The 22,028-nt window shown below is 41.2% G+C and overlaps 1 protein-coding gene and 1 non-coding gene across 2 annotated transcripts in view; one reads left to right on the top strand and one right to left on the bottom strand.

Moving 5' to 3' along the window:
• Window positions 1–22,028, top strand: part of NR2C2 (nuclear receptor subfamily 2 group C member 2) — a gene marked incomplete in the record, with an annotated part of 89,571 nt that overhangs the window by 1,948 nt on the left and 65,595 nt on the right. Inside the window, 1 exon segment of the mRNA XM_027776665.1 lies at window positions 17,283–17,366. Coding sequence (XP_027632466.1) covers window positions 17,307–17,366 — 60 coding nt within the window.
• On the bottom strand, window positions 2,502–2,605 carry LOC114010070 (U6 spliceosomal RNA). Its single transcript, XR_003551459.1, has one exon. It is a non-coding gene; the product is annotated as a U6 spliceosomal RNA (small nuclear RNA).

Raw genomic sequence — 22,028 nt, 5'->3', positions numbered from 1 at the left:
GAAAATCCCCCCCCCCCCCGGGCGGATGGCCACAGCCTCAATCCCTTCTCCATTCTCCTCTCGGGATCTTGGGCACGCACACTGCACACGCCAGGCTGAGTTTAAGCCACTGGGTCCAGGACTTGAACTGCGGTTGATTACATGGTAGTCGACATAGCCATTACACTAACTGCTGGTCCCCGTTCATTCATTTTTGACCAGAGAGGGGCAGAGTGAGAGAGAAAGAAGGCAAACTGCCAGGTCTGAAACTGCAACCATGGTTAGTTATATGGGAGTCCAGTGCCCTTAACCACCACGCCACCAGCTGGCCCCATGGATTAAATTCTTTTACTTTCTACTACATTCCTTTATAATCTTTATCTCACTTCGTAATTTTGCACTCTGTTATGTGATTGTTTGATTAAGGTCTGTCCTCCTTGCCAGTGTAAGCTCTATGAGAGCAGGAATCATCTTGCTCACAACATTATGCATCTACCACTTAGCAGAGTGCATGACACTATTTGTTAAGTGAATGAATTGTTAATAATTTTTCTATGACAACTAAGTTGTTGCTCATTAGTGGGTACCTTTTTATGTGGGTTTGTTTGGAAATTTAAATAGCATTGCTTCAATAAAATGTCAGAGTATTTGAATGAATTTAGATAGAGGTTCTTGACAAATATGCTGCTGCCTAGTAAGTATGGATAAGATGACTCGTTCAAATCCTATTTTCCCACTTATATGTTGATTTCTTTTTTCACTTTTTAAGCAAGAAATAATTTATTAATTAATGAATTATAAGTTTAATTGCACTGAAATTAATAAGTGCATATATGAAGAAATAAGTGGCCCAAATGCAATCTTATGTCATTTTCTTTAACTGTAGAGACAGCATTAAGGTAACATGATTTTCTTGAAATAAAAAATTCTAGTCTTTTTCTGTTATTAAATAGTTAGAGAACATTGACAAAGCCGTTAGAGGGAAGTTGGGAGTTGACCATCTCTGTAGCCATTAAGTTTGGATATTTATAATTTCAAAGATAAACTGACTCATGCAATGAAGTTATCATCTTTTAATTGCCTTACCATGGTTAAGAATAAATTATTTATTTTCTTTGGACCAGCAGTGGGCATAATGGCTATGTCACTGAACTCCCCATGTAGCTGACTGTGGTTTGAGTCCTGGACCCGGTAGCTTAAACTCATGCTGGGCACATGTGCATGTGTGCCCAAGATCGCAAGAGGAGAATGGAGGAGAAGGGATTGCAGCATGGCTGTCCCTCCTGGGGAGGGGGTGGTGGTGTGATTTTTCACTTTCTATCTCTCTGTCTCTCTCTCTTTCTGGCAAGCACATGCACCCGATGGCAAAAACCTCTCCAAAAAAAAAAAAAAGAATAAATTACTTATTTTTTTTAAGTTTTGCTACAGTGTAGGTGCTCGCCAGAGAGACTCACAAAGATAGGGAAAGTGAGAATTCACCTCATGGGGAATGATCACACCATGATTCCTTCCCCGTCAGTCTCCTCTTGGAGTTTTGGTTACATAACACATGTACATGTGTCCAGCTTGTTTCTCAAACTTCCGGGTCTGGGACTCAAACCCTGAAGTCAGCTGTATAGAATCCATTCGCCTTAACCATCATGCCGCCTCGCTGGCACTCAGTGAAGCATAGATTTTGCAAAGTACATGTACATAAAGCTTCTACTGAAAAGTCTAATAAATAGAACATTGGTATTAATTCATATAAGACTTTTTTGTAGGGGGGCATAGTGCAAGAGAAAGTTAAGAAATCACCCCCCGGGGGTATTTGGGCACGTATACACACGCACAGACACAGATGCCTGACTTGTCTTTCAAGCTGCCAAACTCCGAACTCCATACTGCTCAATTAGCCCATGTGAGATCCAGCTGCCCAACCATTATGCCACAGATTGCCCCAATATAAGACAGTTGTTTATGTCTTCTGAGAGACAGAGGCAGATAGGCACTTCCAACAGGGTCTTTTCTTTTTCTTTTTTTTTTTTACTCATTTAATCACATATACCTTTACAGTGTACTACAATTCTTTTTTCAGCACTATTACCATGTGTTGTCAAGACAAAGACAGTACTATGCACATCATCATCATCAAATAGCTTTTCATCATTTTTTTCAGAATATTATTATTATTTATTCTCATTACTTTTATAAACATTCAATAACTACATACCATTTGGCTTGTAAAGAGAATTTACCCAATGTAAAATACTTCTCAGACCTGTCTAGTTGAGAATACTATACATGTTATCAACAGTGAATAAACCATTTCTGTGTCCCACTAATGTCATGCCTCTCTATTTGTTCTCTTGCTGTCCTTCTCTATATGCTTCCCTTCGTCCCCCACCCGGTTCCACACTGTCTTCAGCATTCATAACTATTTTCACTGATCTTATGCCCTCCAATATTTCTGTCTCTACCATAAAGTATAGATAGTCGATATATATTAAGTGGATGCATACAGTATCTTTCTTCTATATTCTGGCAAGAATATGAACTGCTTCACGAATTTGCATGTCATCCTTACACAGGGGCCATGCTAATCTCTGTATTGTTCCAATTTTAGTGTATGTGCTGCTGAAGCGAGCACCCAACAGGGTCTTCACACCACTATCCATCCCCAGCCTCAGCCAGCTCAGATCAAGGGTGCTCACAAGCCCCAAATGTACAGGGATGCTTCAGAATGTGAAACCGAGCCTTTCTATGTGGATCCAGCATTCCATCCTTGAAACATGACATCACTGTGTACCACCATCTGGCCCCTGTATAATACACATTTTTAAAATAAAATGCCTGATAATTTAGAAGCAGTAACATTTACACTTTTACTTAATTCTTTATTTTTGTATGTTTCTTTTCTATTCTGTTCAAGGATTTTTGGTTTCACTGTTCAAGTCAACACTTAATTCCTTGAACTAATTACTCAGGGTAACCAAAGAACTGCTAATGAAAAAGACATATATTGTCTTACACTATTACATTATTTATTTATTGCTTTCAATAGTTGTATTTACAGTGACCTCGAAGTTTTGTTTTCATGACCACGCTTTTATAGAAAAAAGAAAAACACTGTAACAACCACCTCATTTTATAAAAGGATTGCTGGGAAAGTCTTAATGGTTGTCTCCAAGGAGTTAAGTGACCCTGCAGGGTGGTGGAAGGAGCTTGAGCTGTGGAATCAGAAAGACCTGTCTCCAGAGCCTTGAATTGGTCGCCTCTCAGAGGGGTACACATTCTCCATTTACGAAATGAAAACGGGTAGTAGTGTTTGAGATCAGTGCCAGAGAAGGGGCTGCTTGTCTAAATGACATGTCGAACAGGGAGGTAGGCAGTGTAGAAAGCCCACATTCAACCTTGGCACTGAGCCACTTGAGGTCTCACTGCCTATGTGTCTCCACATTTTGAGAGCCCTCCTTTGGGATTTTCATTTTACATACGTGCTCTGTGCCCCTTTTGTCCCAAAGCATCTTCTAGAGTGGATACAAGTTCCACCTTGCAAAATCTGTGGGGCAGGGGAATTAGAAGGAAAATCTCAAGAGTTGAAAGTGGTCTGAGAGCTCAGGTCCAGCCTTATACTTGGCTCAAACTCCCTCTCCAGGTTGTGGTTTATCTCTGTACTTTGTTGCTGATTATAAGGAACTCAAATCATGCTGGGGTTTTTTGCCTTTTTTTTTTTTTTAACTTGTATGAAAATTACCTTTAACCTACATGGGCATGTTCATGCTCCTGTCACACATAAAGGATATGTCTTTGGCTCACTGGCGATGTGCTTACCTTCACCCTATCGTGGTAGGAGGCTGGTTATTCTCTCCCATTCTGTTATTCCCCAGTATCCCTTATCACCTACCAGTACCACCCCAGGTAGCTGATGTGCTCCCCATCCTCACTTCAGGTACCCTAAGTGCTAGAAAGTTTTGAGTAGAAGCTCCATGCTGGCTCCAGGACTTGAATCATGGTCGACTACATGGGAGTCTAGCAACATAGCCATTATGCCATCTTCTGGTCCCAAGAGGTGATTATTAAGGACCGAAAGAGGATAGTCCAGCTCAGTCTGTTAACTGTCCTTGCTGATTTATTTCTGGACTCCAGGTACCCTGTAATGATGAAAGTCAACCTTAAGGGCAAAGCATGATTTTTAGGGACAATAGAAAGTACTTCCTCTGTAGTAAGAGGACTGAAGTCTTTATAATAGGAGATGAGGGACCAGCAGATGACGTAATGGCTACGTCGCTGGACTCCCACATAGTCGACCATAGTTCTAGTCCCAGACCCAGTGGCGTTGGGTGTGTGTGCGTGTGTGCCCAAGATCCCGAGAGGAGAGTAGAGGAGAAGGGATTACAGTGTGGCCATCCCCCCTCTGGGGTGATTTCTTGCTTTCTTTCTGTCTTTGTCTTCCTGGCAAGCACATGTGCCCTATAACAAAAACCTCTCCAAAATAAAAATAAAAAAGAAAGTGAAACCTTTTATTTGGTTATTGGCAATAACCCCAAAAGTTTTAATCCATGGAAAGGTTAACACATATATAAGAATTTCATTAAGATTCCAAATGTAAATAAAGATAGCATTTTTTTTTTTCTTGTTTGGGTTAGCGGGAGGTATGAGAAAATACTGTGGCCTGGAAAATGGGGTGAATCCTACTGAAATAGTGAGTAGGAGAAATGAGAGGATGGTGGGGCCAGGCTTGGACTTGATAATTTTCAAGGAACCACCTTACTTACCTATATTATTCATGTGCCAGTAAAAGTTATGCAGGGGTTTAGAGGAGTTTCCTACAGGGCTGCCCACATGTGCCCCTTAAAATTCCAGTAACTGCCTGTTGTGTGTGGCAGGCAGGTCCCCGCTGAGAAAGGTAACTCTTGAGACATTACACAGTGCCAGTAGGCTTCGCATTTACCGCAGTAGTAGTTACTGTACAGTATATCTGACCGTGTATTTGAAGAACATTTCAGAAATGTTTGTACCACCCTCATTCTCATTTTGTCCCCCTACCCATCGCTTCTGCAATAATGTATCTTTTTACTAGGTTGATTAGGCACATGACCTTGGGATTATTGCATAGTCATTTTAAACGCTTTGCTGAGGCTAAAAGCCAATGTCAGCCCTCTGCTGGAAAGGCTGGTAATTAGTATGTCCTGGTAGACATAATAAATACTCCCTGGGTTGTTTAAAAATAAAATTTAGGGGCCAACAGGTGGCGTGGTGGTTGGGGGCTCTGGATTCCCACATGGCCAACCATGGTTTAAGTCCTGGACCCAGCGGCTTGCTTTCTCACTTTCCCTCTCTCTCTCTCTCTCTCTCTGTCTCTATCCAGTCAAATTGAAATAATGATAATAAATAAAGTTAAATGAAAAAATTACGTAAAAAAAACTAATACTTTAAAAAATAAAATAAAATTTAAATTTATAATGAATGTTTCTTTTCTGAAGAAGTGAAAGGTGGTCAGTTTTTAACAAATACAATTTTTAAATGAAGAAAAAATAGCAGCGCATCAAAAAGGCATGTAGAGGGGCCAGCAGGTAGTGTGGTTAAGGTGCTGGACTCCCACATGGCCAACCACAGTTCGAGTTATGGACCTGGCAGCTTGAAAATCATGCTGGTATGTGTGCAAATATGTCCAAGATTCCAGGAGGAGAAGGAATTGCCCTGTGGCCATAGAGTGATTTCTCAGTTTCTTTTTCTCCAACAAGCCCTATGACAAAAAGTAAGGGAGTGGGGGGCATGTAGAGGACCGTGGATAGAAGCTCTAGTCATAAGAGCTCCAAACTAATAGAAGCAACATAAATGCCCACCAGCTGTAAATAAGCATATAGATTATGGCATAGTCATACATTGGATTAGTATACAATGGTGAAAATGGATTATCTGCTCACGATTATCACAAAACTAATGTTGAGTGAGAGAAGCCAGATTCACACACACAAAACATCTTATATATGGCTCAAAAACAAGTGCAGCCAGCCTATCTTTGGTAATAAAAGTCAGGAGAGAAAAGTTAATGACTGTGAGGGAGGGGACCGGGTGGCTAGGGGTGCTGGTAATGCCGTTTTCTGATCTGAATGGCGTGTGCAATTAGTGGAAATTCATCAGATTGTTTATTTGTACACTTTTGTATTTGCATGTTGTAGTTCAGTAAAATTTTTTTGATTAATAAAGATGGTAAAATTATCCTTATTATTTTAATCAGTACGATAACCGATCATGCAGGTATAATTTTAAAGAAAAAGTGTATTTAAGTTTCAAAATAACTGTCTTGGTAAAATCCAGGTGGAGGTGGTTTAGAAATTCCTGTCAGCAATACTGAAACATAAGTCACATATTTGGAAGTTAGTGATTGTGTAAATCTGTTATTAAATTATCTAGCTTAATGATATAAACAATTCGTTCCCTTGGATAGTTAACTAGTCTATCAGTTTTTTGTTTTGTTTTCAGGTTTTTGCCATAGGTTGTGTGTGCTGGCCATAGAGAGACAGTGAGAGGAAAAATGAGAAATCACCCCCCAAGGCAGATGGCCGTGGGGCCGTTCATTCTCCTGAGATCTTGGGCACATGTACACACGCACCTGGCACAATTTTCAAGCCACCAGAGGTCCAGGACTCGAGTCACAGTCAACCTTGTGGGAGTCAAAAGTTGGGGCTCCCAACTTTTACATTTTTTTATTTCCTCCTTTTTTTCTGGGGAATGAATATAAAGGATGCTGGATCTAGAAGGACTATTGTGATTTTAGAGCCAAGGAGTCATTAGTTGGAATCCTAGCTCCATCACTTAATAGCTGGGTGCCTGGAAATGATTTATTAACTTCTGAGTCTCAGTTTTTTCAGTCTGCATTGGTAGAGTTAATACTATATAGTCAAAAGTGTGCAGAGGATTAAATTTTGCCTACTTTGATATAAAGCACATTATAGGTATTCAGGATAATATCCAGTTTTCCTTCCATCCATCTACCCCTAGCACACACAACAGGTTGAGCATCCCTAATCCAAAAATCTGAAATCCAAGATGCTCCACAACTCCAAATTTTTGGAGTGTCATTGTAATGCCACAAGTGGGAAATGGTGCACCTGACCTCATGTGATAGGTTGTAGTCAAACGCTGCCATTTGAGAATTTTACTGTATAAAAGTAAATTGGAGCTATGTGTGTAAAGTGTATCTCAATCATAATGAATTTCGTGTTTACACTTGGATCCCATTTCCAAGATATCTTAATATGTTTCTGCAGAGATCCTAAAATGCCCGCCAAAATCCAGAACAGTTCTGGAGCCAAGCATTTAGGGATAAGAGATATTCACTGTGTAATATTGGATTGCTGGAAAAGTCATGGCATATTTTTCTATTCAAAAATGCGTCATGACTTTTCCTATGACCTAATAGAAATGAGAATCGACATCGCTCCTACACCAGGATCCTTGGTAAGGTTGGAGAAAAATCATCCATAGTGTGCGTGATTTCCCTTTTTTTTTTTTTTTAAGAGATTTTTGCTTTAGAACACATGTACTTGCCAGAAAGCCAGAGACAGACAGGAGGTGAGAAATCATCCCCCCACAGGGAGATAAGGATGTCCATGCTGCAATTCCTTCTCCTCCAGTCTCCTCTTGGGCTCTTGGGCACACTCGCGTGCCTGGTGTGAGTTTTTTAAGCCACCGGGGCTGAGACTCAAACCACAGTTGACTATGTGGGAGTCCAGCAATGTAACCATTACACCATCTGCTGATTTCCTTTTTAAGGGGCAGTCTCCTCAGTGAAAATCATAGAAATCCATGTAGGTGAAAGCAACACCTCTTTCCTGCTATTCACTTCTCACCCCATCTTCCTACCCCAGAATGTACATACCACTGTACAATCTAGACTTTTTATTTTAAGAGAGATTTTTGCTATAGGGTGCTTGCACTCACCTGAGAGAAAGAGACACAGAAATAGAAAGTGAGAAATCATCCCTGAGTGGAGGGGATGGCCACCTGCAATCCCTTCTTCAGTCTTTTCTCAGGACTTTGGGGCACACGCACACATGTGCCCAGTGTGAGTTTTAAGTTACAAGGTCCAGGACTTGAACCGTGGTTGACTATGGGAGTCCATTGATGTAACCGTTATGCCATCTGCTGGTCCCACAATCTAGACTCTCAATGTGGAAGAAATAAATTATCTATGGAGTGGCACAATGGATAGGAAATCACCCAATCCCAAAACTAATCTTTGAGTCTTTAGTAGCCAGGTTTTGATGACATAATGTATACCTGAAGTTGACCTTAGAAGGCTCCTGGTGAGCCTCCCGGTGCATGTGCATGTGTGCTCAAAATCAAGAGAGGAGAATGGAGGAGAAGGGATTGTGGCTTGGCCATCCCCTCTAGGGGGTGATTTCTTACTTTCTGTCTCTCGCAAGCACCTGCACCTTACAGCAAAAAACCTCTTTAAAAAAAAAAAAAAAAAAAGGTTCCTCTTGAGCATATTTCCTACTGACAAATGTTTGTGTTATACCAAGCCTGCCACTTCGGTTTTCATTTTCTAATTTGAAGTTGTCTTCTGTGATTTCAAGCCTTGAGCTATGTATTTCTCATTTTTTATTCTCTCAGACTGTCTATTGATAGATTCTTCAATTTTGATGTTTCCATGGGTATAAATAGATTTCCAACACTCTTACATCAGTAAGCATTAAATTTACACTAAACACCTTGAAACTATTGAGAAATGTTATACCCAATAATATTTTGTAAATAGTATTAGGTTTTATCGCCATAATATTTGATATTTAAACCTAAATAGCCCTTTCGTTTTGCTCAGTTATACAGTTTAATAATTGAATTGCAAATGCTCTGTGTGTTTGTATCATACACAGATGTGAGGGAACTTCAGAAAATTCATGGAAAAATGGAATTACAATACAAGTTTATTTTGGTGCCAAAAATTTTTTTTCATTGAGAGGTTTTTGCTATAGGGCGCGTGCGCTCGCCGGACAGAGAGAGAGAGACATAGAGACAAAGCGAGAAATCACCCCCCAGAGGGGATGGTCACGCCGCAATCCCTTTTCCTCCATTCTCCTCTCGGGATCTTGGGCACGCGCGCACACGCGCCCAGCGTGAGTTTTAGGCCACTGGGTCCAGGACGCGAACCGCGGTCAACTACGTGGGAGTCCAGTGACATAGCCATTACGCTAACTGCTGGTTCCCGGTGCAAAAATTTTGAAAACCATGCGTGGCTTTCTAGTAATATATATTTTCCATGAACTTATTAAAGAACCCTTATATATAGCTAACTTTCACATAGGTCTTATGTGAAAATGAAAGAGCTATTCTCTCTCTCTTTTTTTGTCATAGGGTACATGGGATGTGAGAGAGAAAGACAGAGGGAAAATGAGAAATCACTATGTAGGGGCAATGGTCACACCACAGTCCCTTCTCCTCCGTTCTCTTGGGATTTTCGGCATGTGACAAGTGTGATTTTCAAGCCACTGGGTCTATGGCTTCAACCATAGTTGCCCACATGGGAGAGAGTCAGTGCCTTAACTACCATGCCACCTGCTGGACCCAGGAAAGCTATTTATTATTATTATTATTATTATTATATTTAACTTTATTTACTTGTTTATTTTAATTTGATCAGAGAAGGACAGAGTGAGAGAGAGCAAGAAAGTGAAAAAGCAAGTCTGGGACTGGAATCGCCATTGGCCATGTGGGAATCCAGTGCCCCAACCACCATGCCACCTGCTGCCCCCCAGGAAAGCTATTCCTAATCATAATACACACTTTGCAGTTTGAGTTATTACACATACTGCATGTCTCTTAAAACAATTTTCATAATAACCTCCTAAGTTTAATATGAAAGAGAGCGACTTAGTATCTGAGCCTTGGAACCAGGTATATTAATATTTGTTGAGATGAGAAGCTACCAACATGGTAGATGCTTCGACTGTCATGTAATTATGGGCATGTGAATACGGATTAGTTGAATCAGTTGGTGGTGGTGGGAAAGGTAGGCTCCCCAGTTGCTGTTGATGAAGACAGTTTTCTTGTGCCACAACTTGTTTACTGTTATTTGAGACACTGATCTACTGCTGCTTGTTGAGGGCATAGCTGGGCTGTCCTGGCAACTGACAGAGACTCAGGTGTTTGCAGTCGGAGCCCAGCTCTCACTGCAGTGAGGTTTGTTGTCCCACTTGCCTGAAGAAACCCAGGCCGCAAGGTTTAGCCAGCTGTTGTTTTTCATGAGCCTTAGAGGAGTTGATTCAAAGTCACTGCTGTGGGCTCTCCTTTGTTGTTAAAGGGTGATATTGCAAATCCACTTGGATTTCGAAGAATTTCTGTTGTAATACCTGCTACATAAGGCCAGGAATCATGATTTACTTCCATCATCCTGTGGCCTGTGTTAGTGTTGATATTCTAGGCCTTGTTGTTAAATTTATGCTATCCAGAAAGAACTCCTTGGTTCAAGTTAAGTCTAAGAGTCTGACTTGGAGCTAGGGAATGGTGTGGTGGTGAAGGCGGCTGGATCCGACACGTTCTGCATCTGGTCGCTTGAAGACACACCAGGTGCGTGTGCCCAGAATCCCAAAAGGAGGGAAAGGTGGAGGAGGAACTGTGATGTGACCGTCTCCCATCAGGGCTGCTCTCTCTGTCTCTATCTATCTTTGTCTCTGTGCCTCTTAGCAAAATAAATTTTTAAAAAAAAATGGAGAAAAGAATCTGCCTTCCTGTCTAGACTTGACTGTTGTCACCACTTCCTGTTAACCTCCCGTCTGTCCTCCCTGTTTTCTGTCATCTCCACACTGCTGCCCAAATGATTTTTGGGGGGTTTCAGGAATATCCAGATATGGTCGCATCTGTTGTCCAAACAATTGATAGTTTCCCGCTATCTAGAGTCATCCTCCCTCCTCCCCGACCTCTCCAACGGTTCCACACCCGATTGCCTGCTGTTCCTCCAATATGCCAATCTTTCACATACCTGCCAGTTTTGTAGGCGCTGTCCTCCCTTTCTTTACTTACTAAATTTCCACTCTTCTTTCAAGACGTAGCTTGAATTATCTCCTCTCCTATAAACCTCGCACTGGCTCCCACAGGCAGAGGGAGAGGCTTCTTCCTCAGGACGCTCATGGAGCACTTCCACTGCGTAGGTATCAGGTGGCTTCCTTCATCAGTTCCTCAAGGGCAAGAACTGCTTATTCTCCTTTCTCTTTTTTTCTTATTTTGTTGTTGTTACTAATTCTCAGCAGTCAACTTGCTGCAATTGCTATGAATTACGCAGGGATTTTTGAAAGTTAGATAGCTTAATGGGACCATCAGACTTTAAGACTCTGGTTTCTATACCAAGAGCTAGCTTAGTGTTAAGTTTTAGCACAGTGCCTGGTCTAGGAAACACATGCTTAGCTCCACCAGCCAAGAAGGGTGTTTTTAAAAGCTTTATTTCTGTAGTTAGTTATATCAACAATAGGTTTTTTTTAATCAGATTTCAGTTACAAACTTGTATTGTGGTAGTGAATATAGGTTTTCTGTGAGTGAATATAGGATTTTTTATTTAAAATTTTTTTAGAGAGATTTTTGCTATAGGGCATGTGCATTCACCAGAAAGACAGAAAGCGAGAAATCACCCCCTAGAGGGGATGGCCACACTGCAATCCCTTTTCCTCTGTTCTCCTCTTGGGATCTTGGACACATACACATACACATGTGCCCAGTGTGAGTTTTAAACTGCGGGGTCTGGGACTCGAACCACAGTAGACTACATGGGAGTCCAGCAACGTAATCATTACGCCATCTGCTGGTCCCATAAGAGAGAGATTTTTGCTATAGGGTGCCTGCGTGCGCTGGAAAGACAAAGACAGAAAGTGAGAAATCACCCCCAGCAGGGATGGCCACACTGCAGTCCCTTCTCCTCCATTCTCCTCGGGATTTTGGGCATGCACACACAGGTGCCCAGCATGAGGTTCAAACCTCCAGGTCTGAAACTCGAACCTTGGTCGAATATGTGGGAGTCCAGCGACATAATCATTACGCCATCTGCTGGTTCCTAACAAATATAGTTTTTCAAACTAGATGTAGACACAACTCACTGTTCATTGAAGCTTCTTATTCTACCCCCTAACTGAGAAAGCGTTGCCCAATACCCTTTCCAAAGATCTCTGACCTTCCTTTTCACTGTGTGATCTTTCTGCCTCTAGTATTGCCTATGGCTCCAGTGGCAGTAAGAAAAGCCCTCAGGTGAGTCTTTTCCCCTGGCCCTGGCATTATCTTAATGTTCTGGATGCACTTGAGTTAATGCCCCTCCCCTTCTTCCTGACATCACTTGAGGATTTGGTTTCACTTCCTTCTTATGTGATATCCTGGAAGAAGTCTCTGTACAAGTCACGTATAAGGATAGGATTTGTTTTTTGACTAAACATATTTACAAAAATAATGAAATGGAAAATATGTTTCGAAACTACTATTCGCTTGTCCGTTCTGATTGGATTTAAATATTTATTGAGAGTACTTGCTTTACATAATTTCTCTTTCCGTTTCTCCTCGTTCTTATTGTCATTCTGTCTCTGCGTATTTTTCCCAAAGATGCACATTCCTCCTTGCACTTTTTTTCCTTCCTTGTTCATTTTTAAGCTGCTTCCAAAGCTGCTGTTGGTGATGCCTGAAACCACTTTTGATACAGAAAAACAAAAGTGTATAAAGGCATTTAAGATGGTCCAGGGAATCGGTGTGGGAAAACAAGGTGGGGGGCATTTGTCCTACCAGAGGGCAAGGCTTATTACAAATAAAAATCCACAGTAATAAGATAATGGTGGCGACAGAGGGAAAAATAAATAGAACGGTAGTGGGATAGAATAGGGAATCTGGAATTATATAAAACATACAGGGAAAGCTGACATATTGCAGAGATGGCATTACAGATCAGTGGGGAAAGGATAGATTTTCCATAAATGGTACTGGAAAATTGATTATCTGTATAGGAAAAAATAGATCCTCCTCCTCAAATTCAAGAATCAATTTGCAGATGGACTGAGGACTTAAATGTGAAGGGCGAAACTCTTAAGCTTTTATAAGAAAATATATAAAATTATATATTGGGGGGCCAGCAGGTGACATGGCAGTAAGCAGCACTGGACTCCCACATGACTGACCACAGTTAGAGTCCCAGACCTGGTGGCTTGCTTTCTCACTTTCCCCCTCTCTCTCTCTCACTCTGTCCCTCTCTGGTCAAATTAAAAAATAAACAAATAAATAAAGTTGAATAAAATAATTCTTTAAAAAATTATATATTGAGTCATTGGAAAAGTTATGACTTTTTTTGCATAGAAAAAATACATCATGACTTTTCCGATGACCCAGTATATCCTTGGGGTATGACAGGGTTTTCATAAATAAAACAAAGTAATAGACTATAAAATAAAATACTGATAAATTCAGCTTTCTTACATTTAAGAACTTTATTTCATGGGAACCAGCAGTTAGCGTAATGGCTATGTCACTGGACTCCCACGTAGTCAACCGCGGTTCGCGGTGGCTTAAAACTCACGCCGGGGCGTGTGCGTGCGTGCTCAAGATCCCAAGAGGAGAATGGAGGAGAAGGGATTGCGGCGTGACCATCCCCCCTGGGGGGTGATTTCTCACTTTCTGTCTCTATGTCTCTCTGTCTGTCTGGCGAGCGCACGCGCCCTATAGCAAAAAAAAAACAACAAAAAACAAAACTCCAAAAAAAAAAAAAACAACTTTATTTCATCAAAAGAGATACCATAAAGAAAGAAAACAGAGGGACCAACAAACAGTGTAATGGTTGTGTTGCTGGACTCCACATAGTCTACCACAGTTAGAGTGCCAGACCCAGTGGCTTAAACTTCACGCCAGGCATATATATGTACATGCCCAAAATCCCGAGAGGAGAATGGAAGAGAAGGGACTGCGGCATGGCCATTCCCTCTACGGGGTAATTTCTCACTTTCTGTCTCTCTGTCTCTCGCTGTGTCTCCAGCTAGTGCATGAGCCCTATAGCAAAAAATCTCTCTTAAGAATAAAAAGGGCCATCGGGTGGCATGGTGGTTAAGGTTCTGGACTCCCACATGGCTGACTATGGTTCGAGTCCCAGACCTGGAGGCTTGCTTTCTTTCCCTTTCTCTCTCTCTCTCTCTGGTCAAATTTTAAAAATAGTAATAATAAATAAAAGAGTTCTCTTTTAAAAATAAAGAAAACAGATAACTGCAGAGTGAGAGAAGATATTTATAACTTTATATAATCAACAAAGATTTAGCTTTTCTAAAGAATATTTAGCTTTTTTAAGGTAAACAGATTTACTACTTCTTTTTTGTGATTTAATATCTATAGTTACCCTTTGTTAGAATTATCTTGGGACCCACATGTGTGCCCGGCGTGAGTTTAACCCACCAGGTCCGGGATTTGAACTGCGTCGACTACCTGGGAGTCCAGTGACGTAGCCATTATGCCAACTGCTGGTCCCCAAGCCACCTCTTTTAAGGAAACCCAATAGAGAGATAAGCCTTTCTAGTACTTTGTGATTTCTGTGTTATTCAATTTTTGTTTTTCCAGATTTTTTGCCATAGGGTATGTGTGCTGCCTGGAGAGTGACAGAGACAGTGAGAGGGAAAGTGAGAACTAATCCCCCCCCACCACCATGAGAGTGGAGGGTGGCCATGCTGTACTCCCTTCTCTAGTCTCCTCCTGGGATTGTGGGCATGTACATATGCACATGCACCCGTTGTGATTTTCCAGCTGCTAGGTCTGGGACTCGAACTGCAGTTGGTTGTGTGGGGAATCTAGCACCTTAACCACCACACCACTTGCTTGCCCCAGCACACACGTCTTTGCATCAGCCTGTAGTTAATAACAGCAGCAGAAATGCTGATAACATCTAAAAGTGATAGAATGATTATTTGCAGCTGTGAGTTTGGATTTTTTGTTTTTAATATGTAATACGTATTGACTGTCCATTTGATTAATAATCTAAAGACTTCTTTTTTTTTTTTTTAAGAGTTTTTTTGCTATGGGACATGTGCGCTCACCAGAAAGAGAGAGAGACATAGAGATAGAAAGCGAGAAATCACCCCCCGGGGGGATGGCCATGCCATAATCCCTTTTCCTCCATTCTCTTGGGATTTGGGCACACACGCATATGCACCTGGCGTGAGTTTAAGCCACTGGGTCCGGGACTCGAAATCACGGTTGACTATATGGGAGTCCAGTGACATAGCTGCTGGTCCCAACAATCTAAAGACTTGAAAGATAACTCTTATTTTCTGTTTTGAGGAAGATTAGAACTCTACACTTTTCACTGTGTCTTTAACAACAGACTTTTCTGGATGCATTTGAAGTTATGCACATCCTCTTCATCTCTATTAGCTGGACTCAGACTGTAGCAAGAAAACGGGACAAATGTATTTCTATTTTTGTTTTGTTTTGTTTTGGACATAAATAAGGGTTAAAAGTTTTGACTATTTAAAATAAACAATAGGGGTCAGTAGTGGTATGGTGGTTAGGGCACTGGATTCCCACATGGCCGACCACAGTTTGAGTCCTAGACCCAGTGGCTTGAAAATCACACTGGCTGCATGTGCGTGCTTGCCCAAAATCCTGAGAGGAGAATGGAGGAGAAGGGACTGTGGCATGGCCATCCCCCCTATCAAGTGACTTCACACTTTTCTCTCTCTTCTGTCGCTCTCCAGTAAGCATACCCACCCTATAGCAAAAACCTAAAAATAAATAAATAAACAGACAAATAAACAAGGAAAAACACTACCTTCATAGTTTCATACATAGTCATATATGTGACAATGAATCATTGATACGGTGCCCTGGTGTCATCGTAGCAGTTGGTTTAGTACTTACTCTTACAGGGTTTTGATTCCTTGGCGGCAGGAGCTAGGTATTTTATGTTGTCAGTTTCATGATCCCATTTCTCCCTCTCACTATCTTGGTAATAAAATCATCTGAAAAAGAATTATAATAGAAGTGCCTATCTAACAGTGGATAGAATGATGTAGAAAGTTACCAGGGAATTAGAAAGCTACATGGAGACCAGTGCTGATAATATTCCAAGTAGAAACTGTAGGAAAGTGTTTTGTAAAATTGCATTTGCAGAATAGTCCAGTCTGGGACTGGCAGGTGGTGTGGTGGCTAAGGGCACTGCATTCTCACATGGTCGACCATGGTTTGAGTCCTGGACCTGGCAGCTTGCTTTCTCACTTTTTCCTCTCTCTTTCACTCTGTCCTTCTCTAGTAAAATTTAAATAAATAAATAAAATAGTCCAGTCAGTGGCAGAGGAAAGGCAAGCAAATGCAACCTGTGCCTTTGTGTATACTGTACACCATGCTCAATAATAACTGTAAAGTTTTTGTATTTAAATTATGGGAATAAATACACCAGAGTTTTATTCTGCTATTAACTCTAAGAGCTTGTAAAGTCAGTAATGAATAGTCCAAGAATTACATCCAAAGTGGACTCCCTTCATCCTGAGTTCTTTGTGGTAGTTAATAGAAATGTTTTAGGGAGTACTCGGGGGTTTATCTTGTGACCAGAAGAGACCGGGGGTTTGTCTCATCCTCATTGTTTATACTCAAAAGGTTATGACCCTTGGATACCTTTTGGTATTTTGACGATCTTCCCAAATTTTTACACAATGGCATCAGATTTGTCTCTTCTACAAGTAGAAAGCTGAATCATCTAGTTTTGTATTTTAATGAGGACTTAAAAATGTAAATTACTAAGTTCATGGGTACCATGTTGTTATTGCACACGTTAGTAATACGGCCTCTTTACTAATTTATTTGTGATAATATTTGCCTCTCAGCCTGTGAGTGAGGCGTGTTAGCACCTGAGCGGGGTTTTGCTTCTCACATTGCCACTAGTAACAGAAGTCTAGTTGGTGATAGCAATCTAGTGCTCCATCCACTGCTGATGTCACACCTTTCTCAGGTAGCCACCGTCCTAGTCAGCACATTGTGACAGGGAGCTCTCCAGAAAGGTGTGATTTCCATCTGCCTGAGCGGTAAACCAAACTGTTACATCCCAGGAACCTGATAATTAAAGTTCTGTATCCATCTTTGTCTCTATTTACCAGGGGAAGTCTTGTTTCCACATTGAAATGTTTCTCCTAGTTAATTTTGGTACTGTAATTAAAGAAGCCGGTGCAGCATATGCAGATTATGCTTAGCCTTCTCCTCTGTCTTCTGTAGAAGGCAAAATCCATGCAGAATCGTACCAAAAATGAATGATGATGACTTCTATTTTTCCATCAGCCTGGTTTCTCCCCACCTGATAGAAGTTGCTGCATTTTTCCAAACAGGTTCTCTAATGATCTTGCTTCACCATGGCCACAAATATGGAGGGGCTGGTTCAGCACAGAGTGGGGACCCCGCAGGTGGCTGAGGTGAGTGATGGGCTAGCACACTAGCTGGCACCTTTGCTTTTGAAGGGAAAGAACAATCAGTGTGCTCTGTTGTTTCAAGACAGACCCCAGGGAGACAACGTGAGATCCAACTCCCAAATAGGATGCTGCCATGGAGAAAACATTCAAATGACGAGAACAGTTATCCATGACATTTCTTGGCATGAGTAGGGTGGCCTACTCGCATAAGATAAGGTGGCTCAAAATTTTACCTTCATCCAAAAACTAATTTTGGGTTGTCAGGAAAGCTATGACTCAGTTCTGCGTAGAAAAATAGGTCATGACTATCCCGACAACCTAATAGATTCGGATCATTATTGAACTTATGGGTATAGTTTGACCTCCGAGGCTCTTGGTTTCTACATACTTTGTGTTTTGTGAATGCTGTGGAATGATAGCTGTGGAATGCGAGGCCTAACTGTGCATTCAGCACCCCACATTCAGGGATAGTCCTCCGTGCTGAGAAACATGGAGGCAAGTGAGCCTCCGTGAGACCCTTCCTTCAGTGATCTCGAGGCCTGCCCCAGGAATAACTATAGAACAAGTCGAGGAGTTTAACTCCATGTGAGGGAGAGGACCCCAGAGGAGGTGGGCCTTGAGTCACAAGTAGGCGTTTGTCAGTTTGTCGGACGCCGGCTAGGTGGGCTCTCGAGCTTTGTGGTAGGTGATAGTGAGGGCATCCCAAGTTGAAGTCTGAGTTAAGGACGGAGGTGTTAAATTGCTTGAATGTGTGCGGGCAACTTGAGGTGAAAAGGAGGTAGTCACGGCCTGCTGTCACTAATGACATGCTTTGAGCTTTCACTCTGTGCCAGTTCCTCATCAAGGGCTTTCAGTACTCCTTTGTAACCTTTTGAGGTAGGTACCGTTATTCTCGTTTAACAGGGGAGGAAACCAAGGCCTGAAGACATAAGTAATTGGCCAAGCGCACACTGTAGCAGAACTGAGATTCTGACTCAGGTCTGTGAGCTTCTTCCTAAGCTCCTCCAATTAACCATGCGTCATACTGCAACCAGGAGGCATTAGCAGGATCAGCGTTCATATTTCTAGGATGAGGACACAAATTTACTTAAGAATAGATTTTGGGGACCAGCGATGGTAAAATGGTTACATCACTGGATTCCCACATAGTCAACCATGGTTCGGGTCCTGGACCAAGCAGCTTGAAACTCAGGCCAGGCATGTGTGCGTGTGTGCCCGAAATCCCAAGAGGAGAATGGAGGAGAATGGATTGCGGTATAGCCATCCTCTCTAGGGGGGTGAACAGATTTTTCATAGTTTTTAGATCAACCATTAACTTTAAGTCAATAGTATAACTAGTTTCCTAGTTCCCTACTTTCCAGCAAATAACAGTTTTCATCGGGGGCAGTGTCGGGAGGTGCATGCACTTGTCAGAGAGAGTGCGCATACTCACATACATGCACCTTCTGATGAGATGTGATCTTACACAGTTCTTTTTCCTCCGTTTCTCCTTCCCACCAGGATTTTGGGCGCACACACATATGTGCCTAGAGTGTTTTTCCTGCCACTAGAAGCAGGACCGTAATTGCCACAAGGGACTCATTTCCCAGTGCATAGCATTTAGCCACTGCATCACAGGACTGGCCTATTCATGACCAGTATTCATGGAAAATGAAAGAAGATAGCTTTCACAAATTTTTAAATATTACGTCTTTGTAAGAGCTACCAGAACTAGAAAACCGTTGGGGTTAAAATGCATGTATTTACTTTTTACTTTAGTTGTGATAGAAATAATTATCTTGAAAATAATTGTTGGTTTTTCAAATATTTAGGATTAGTTTGCCTTTAATAGGGCTTCCAGTTGAAAATGATTGGGAGACTAGTGAATGGGTCACTTCCCAAAGAGGCTATCATTAATTCTTTTAGAGAGGAGGTTAATATAGTTTAATATAAGCTCTGTGTTCACATTAAAGATATTTACTATCTAGATTTTTCTGCCAAATACTTTTTTTTCCTTCAGACAATTGAGTATCTTTTTCTTTTTTTCTAAGAGAGAGATTTTTGCTATAGGGCACGTGTGCTCACCAGAGAGACAGACAGAAAGTGAGAAATCACCCCCTGGGGGGGTGGCAGTCCCTTCTCCTCCATTCTCCTCTTTGGGCGTGCACACACAACACTCCTGGTGTGAGTTTTAAGCCACCGGGTCTGGGACTTGAACTGTGTTTAACTACCTGGGAGTCCATCGGCGTAACCATTATGCTATCTGCTGGTCACATGAAATACATATTTACTTAGTGCAGCTATTGTCGCTCATGGCAGAAAGTTCATTATTCAGAGACTGAAGATAATAAAAAACATTCTTGAGGGGCTAGATTTTTTCTATAGGGCACATGCACTTGCTAGAGACAGATGGAGAGAAATCACCCCCTATGGGGATGGCCATGCCACAGTTCCTTCTTCTCTTGGGATTTTGGGCATGCATGCACTTGTACCCTGTGTGAGTTTCAAGCCACCGGGTCTAGGACTTGAACCATTGTTAGCAATATGAGAATCCAGCGCCTTAACAACTACACCACTTGCTGGCTTCTAAAGGCATTTTTAATTTTGAGTACAAAATCAATCTTCCTATTAAAAATACTCCCTAGATTTTCTTGCTGTTATTTTAAGGGATAAGTATGTGTATGCACTCTGAAATTTTGCGGTTTAATAGCTATAAGCAGCATATATCTTTGTAAGACTAGATGGGCTAAATGAGAAAGAGTGCTTACATGTAGTTCATCATTTCAATGTTAAGCAGTAATGGCACGGCAATAAAGTATCCAAATTGAGGGGGTTATTGACAGTTAGTTTTGGATATATAGTATTTGTCATTTTGTGACTGCTTTATTTCACTTAGCATAATGTCCTCAAGATTCATCTGTGTTGTGTAGCATGTGTCAGTATTTCCTTTCTTTTTAAGGCTGAACAATATACCATTGTACGTGTATGCCACATTTTAATTATCTATTCATCCGTCTATGATATGAGAGTTGCTTCCACCTCTTGGCTATAGTGAGTGATGCTGCTGTGGACATTGAGGTACAAATATCTGTTTAAGTCCTTGCTTTCAGTTCTGTTGGGTATATATCCAGAAGTGGAATTGCTGTATCATATAATAATTAGTCGTTATTCATTTTTGAAGAGCCACCATACAATTTCAACAGTGGCTGTAGGGGGACTGGCAGGTGGTGGTTGGAGGCCCTGGACTCCCACATGGCCAACCATGGTCTGAGTCTCAAATCTGGTGGCTTGCTTTCTTACTTTTTTCTCTCTCTTGCATGAGCTCTCTCACTCTCTTACTCTGTCCCTCTCTGGTATGTATGTATGTATGTATAAATAAATAAATCTAAATTTAAAAAGAAAAAAAGAACAATGGCTGTAGGAATTTTACATTCCTACCGGCAGTGCACAAAGGTTCCAATTCTCCACATCTTGAACAATACTTACTTTCTCTTTTGTTTGTTGATAACAGCCATCCTAATGAGTGTGAAGTGATACTGTGGTTTTTGTTTCATTTCCTGAAGATTACTGATTTTGAGTAGCTTTTCATGTGCTTATTTGCCATTTGTATACCTTCTTTACAGAAATGTCTGTTCAAATCCTTGGCTCATTTATAAATTGGTGTTTGCTGTTTGTATTTTTGTTGTTGAGTTGTAGGATTTTTAAATATTTTGTAGATATTAAATTCTTATCAGATATATGGGTTCTTACATATTTTTTCCTATTCTGTGGGTTTCCATTTTACTTTCTTGATAGGTTCTTCTCTATTTTATTTTATTTTTTTAACGTTAAGCTACTTGCACTCACCAGAGAGCAACAGAGAGGAAAAGTGAGAAAGAATATCCTCCCTCTCCATCCCTCATGCCAGATGTTCATGCGCCAGTCCCTTCTCCATTTCTCCCTCCTTTTGGGAATCTGGGAACACACACACTCTGGCACCTAGCCTATTTTTCAAGCTGCTGGGTCCAAGACTTGAACTGCACGGTCAGCAATGTGCGATATAGCCACCTTAACCACCATGGTGCCAGCTTGTCCAATAGTGTCCTTCGATGCAGAAAAAGGTTTTAATTTTTATGAAGTCTGATTTATCTATTTTTTTGTATCATATCCAAGTAATTATTCCAAATCTAATATCATAAGGCTTGTCTCCTACGATTTTATAGTTTTAACTTTTAAGTTTAGATCTGTGGTCCATTTGTATATGGTGTAAAGTATGGGCCCAGCTGGTGAGTAGGTGGCATGGAGATTAAGGGAGCTGGATCCCACATGGCCAACTGTGTAGTTAAGAGTCCCAGACATGGTGGCATGAAAATCATACTGGGCAGGTACGTGTGCATGCCCAAGATCCCAAGAGGAGAATGGAGGAGAAGGGATTGCAGTGTGGTCATATCCCCAGGGAACATTTCTCTCTCATACACACATGAGCATGCATACCCTATAGCAAACTTAAAAAAAAAAGTATGGGCCCAAGTTTATTCTTTTCTCATATGGATGTCTACCCTATTACCATTTGTTGGAGGTTGTTCTTTCCTCCTTGGAATGGTCTTGGAATACTTATTGGCAATCATTTGACATATACATGAGAATTTATTTCTGGGCCCTCTATTTTTATTTCTCTAATGCCGGCAAATAACACAACTTAAAATT

The sequence above is a fragment of the Tupaia chinensis genome, unplaced genomic scaffold, assembly GCF_000334495.1.
Source record: "Tupaia chinensis unplaced genomic scaffold, TupChi_1.0 Scaffold000704_1, whole genome shotgun sequence".
In the NCBI taxonomy this organism is placed as follows: domain Eukaryota; kingdom Metazoa; phylum Chordata; class Mammalia; order Scandentia; family Tupaiidae; genus Tupaia; species Tupaia belangeri.
This window is presented reverse-complemented; position numbering and strand designations above follow the sequence as displayed.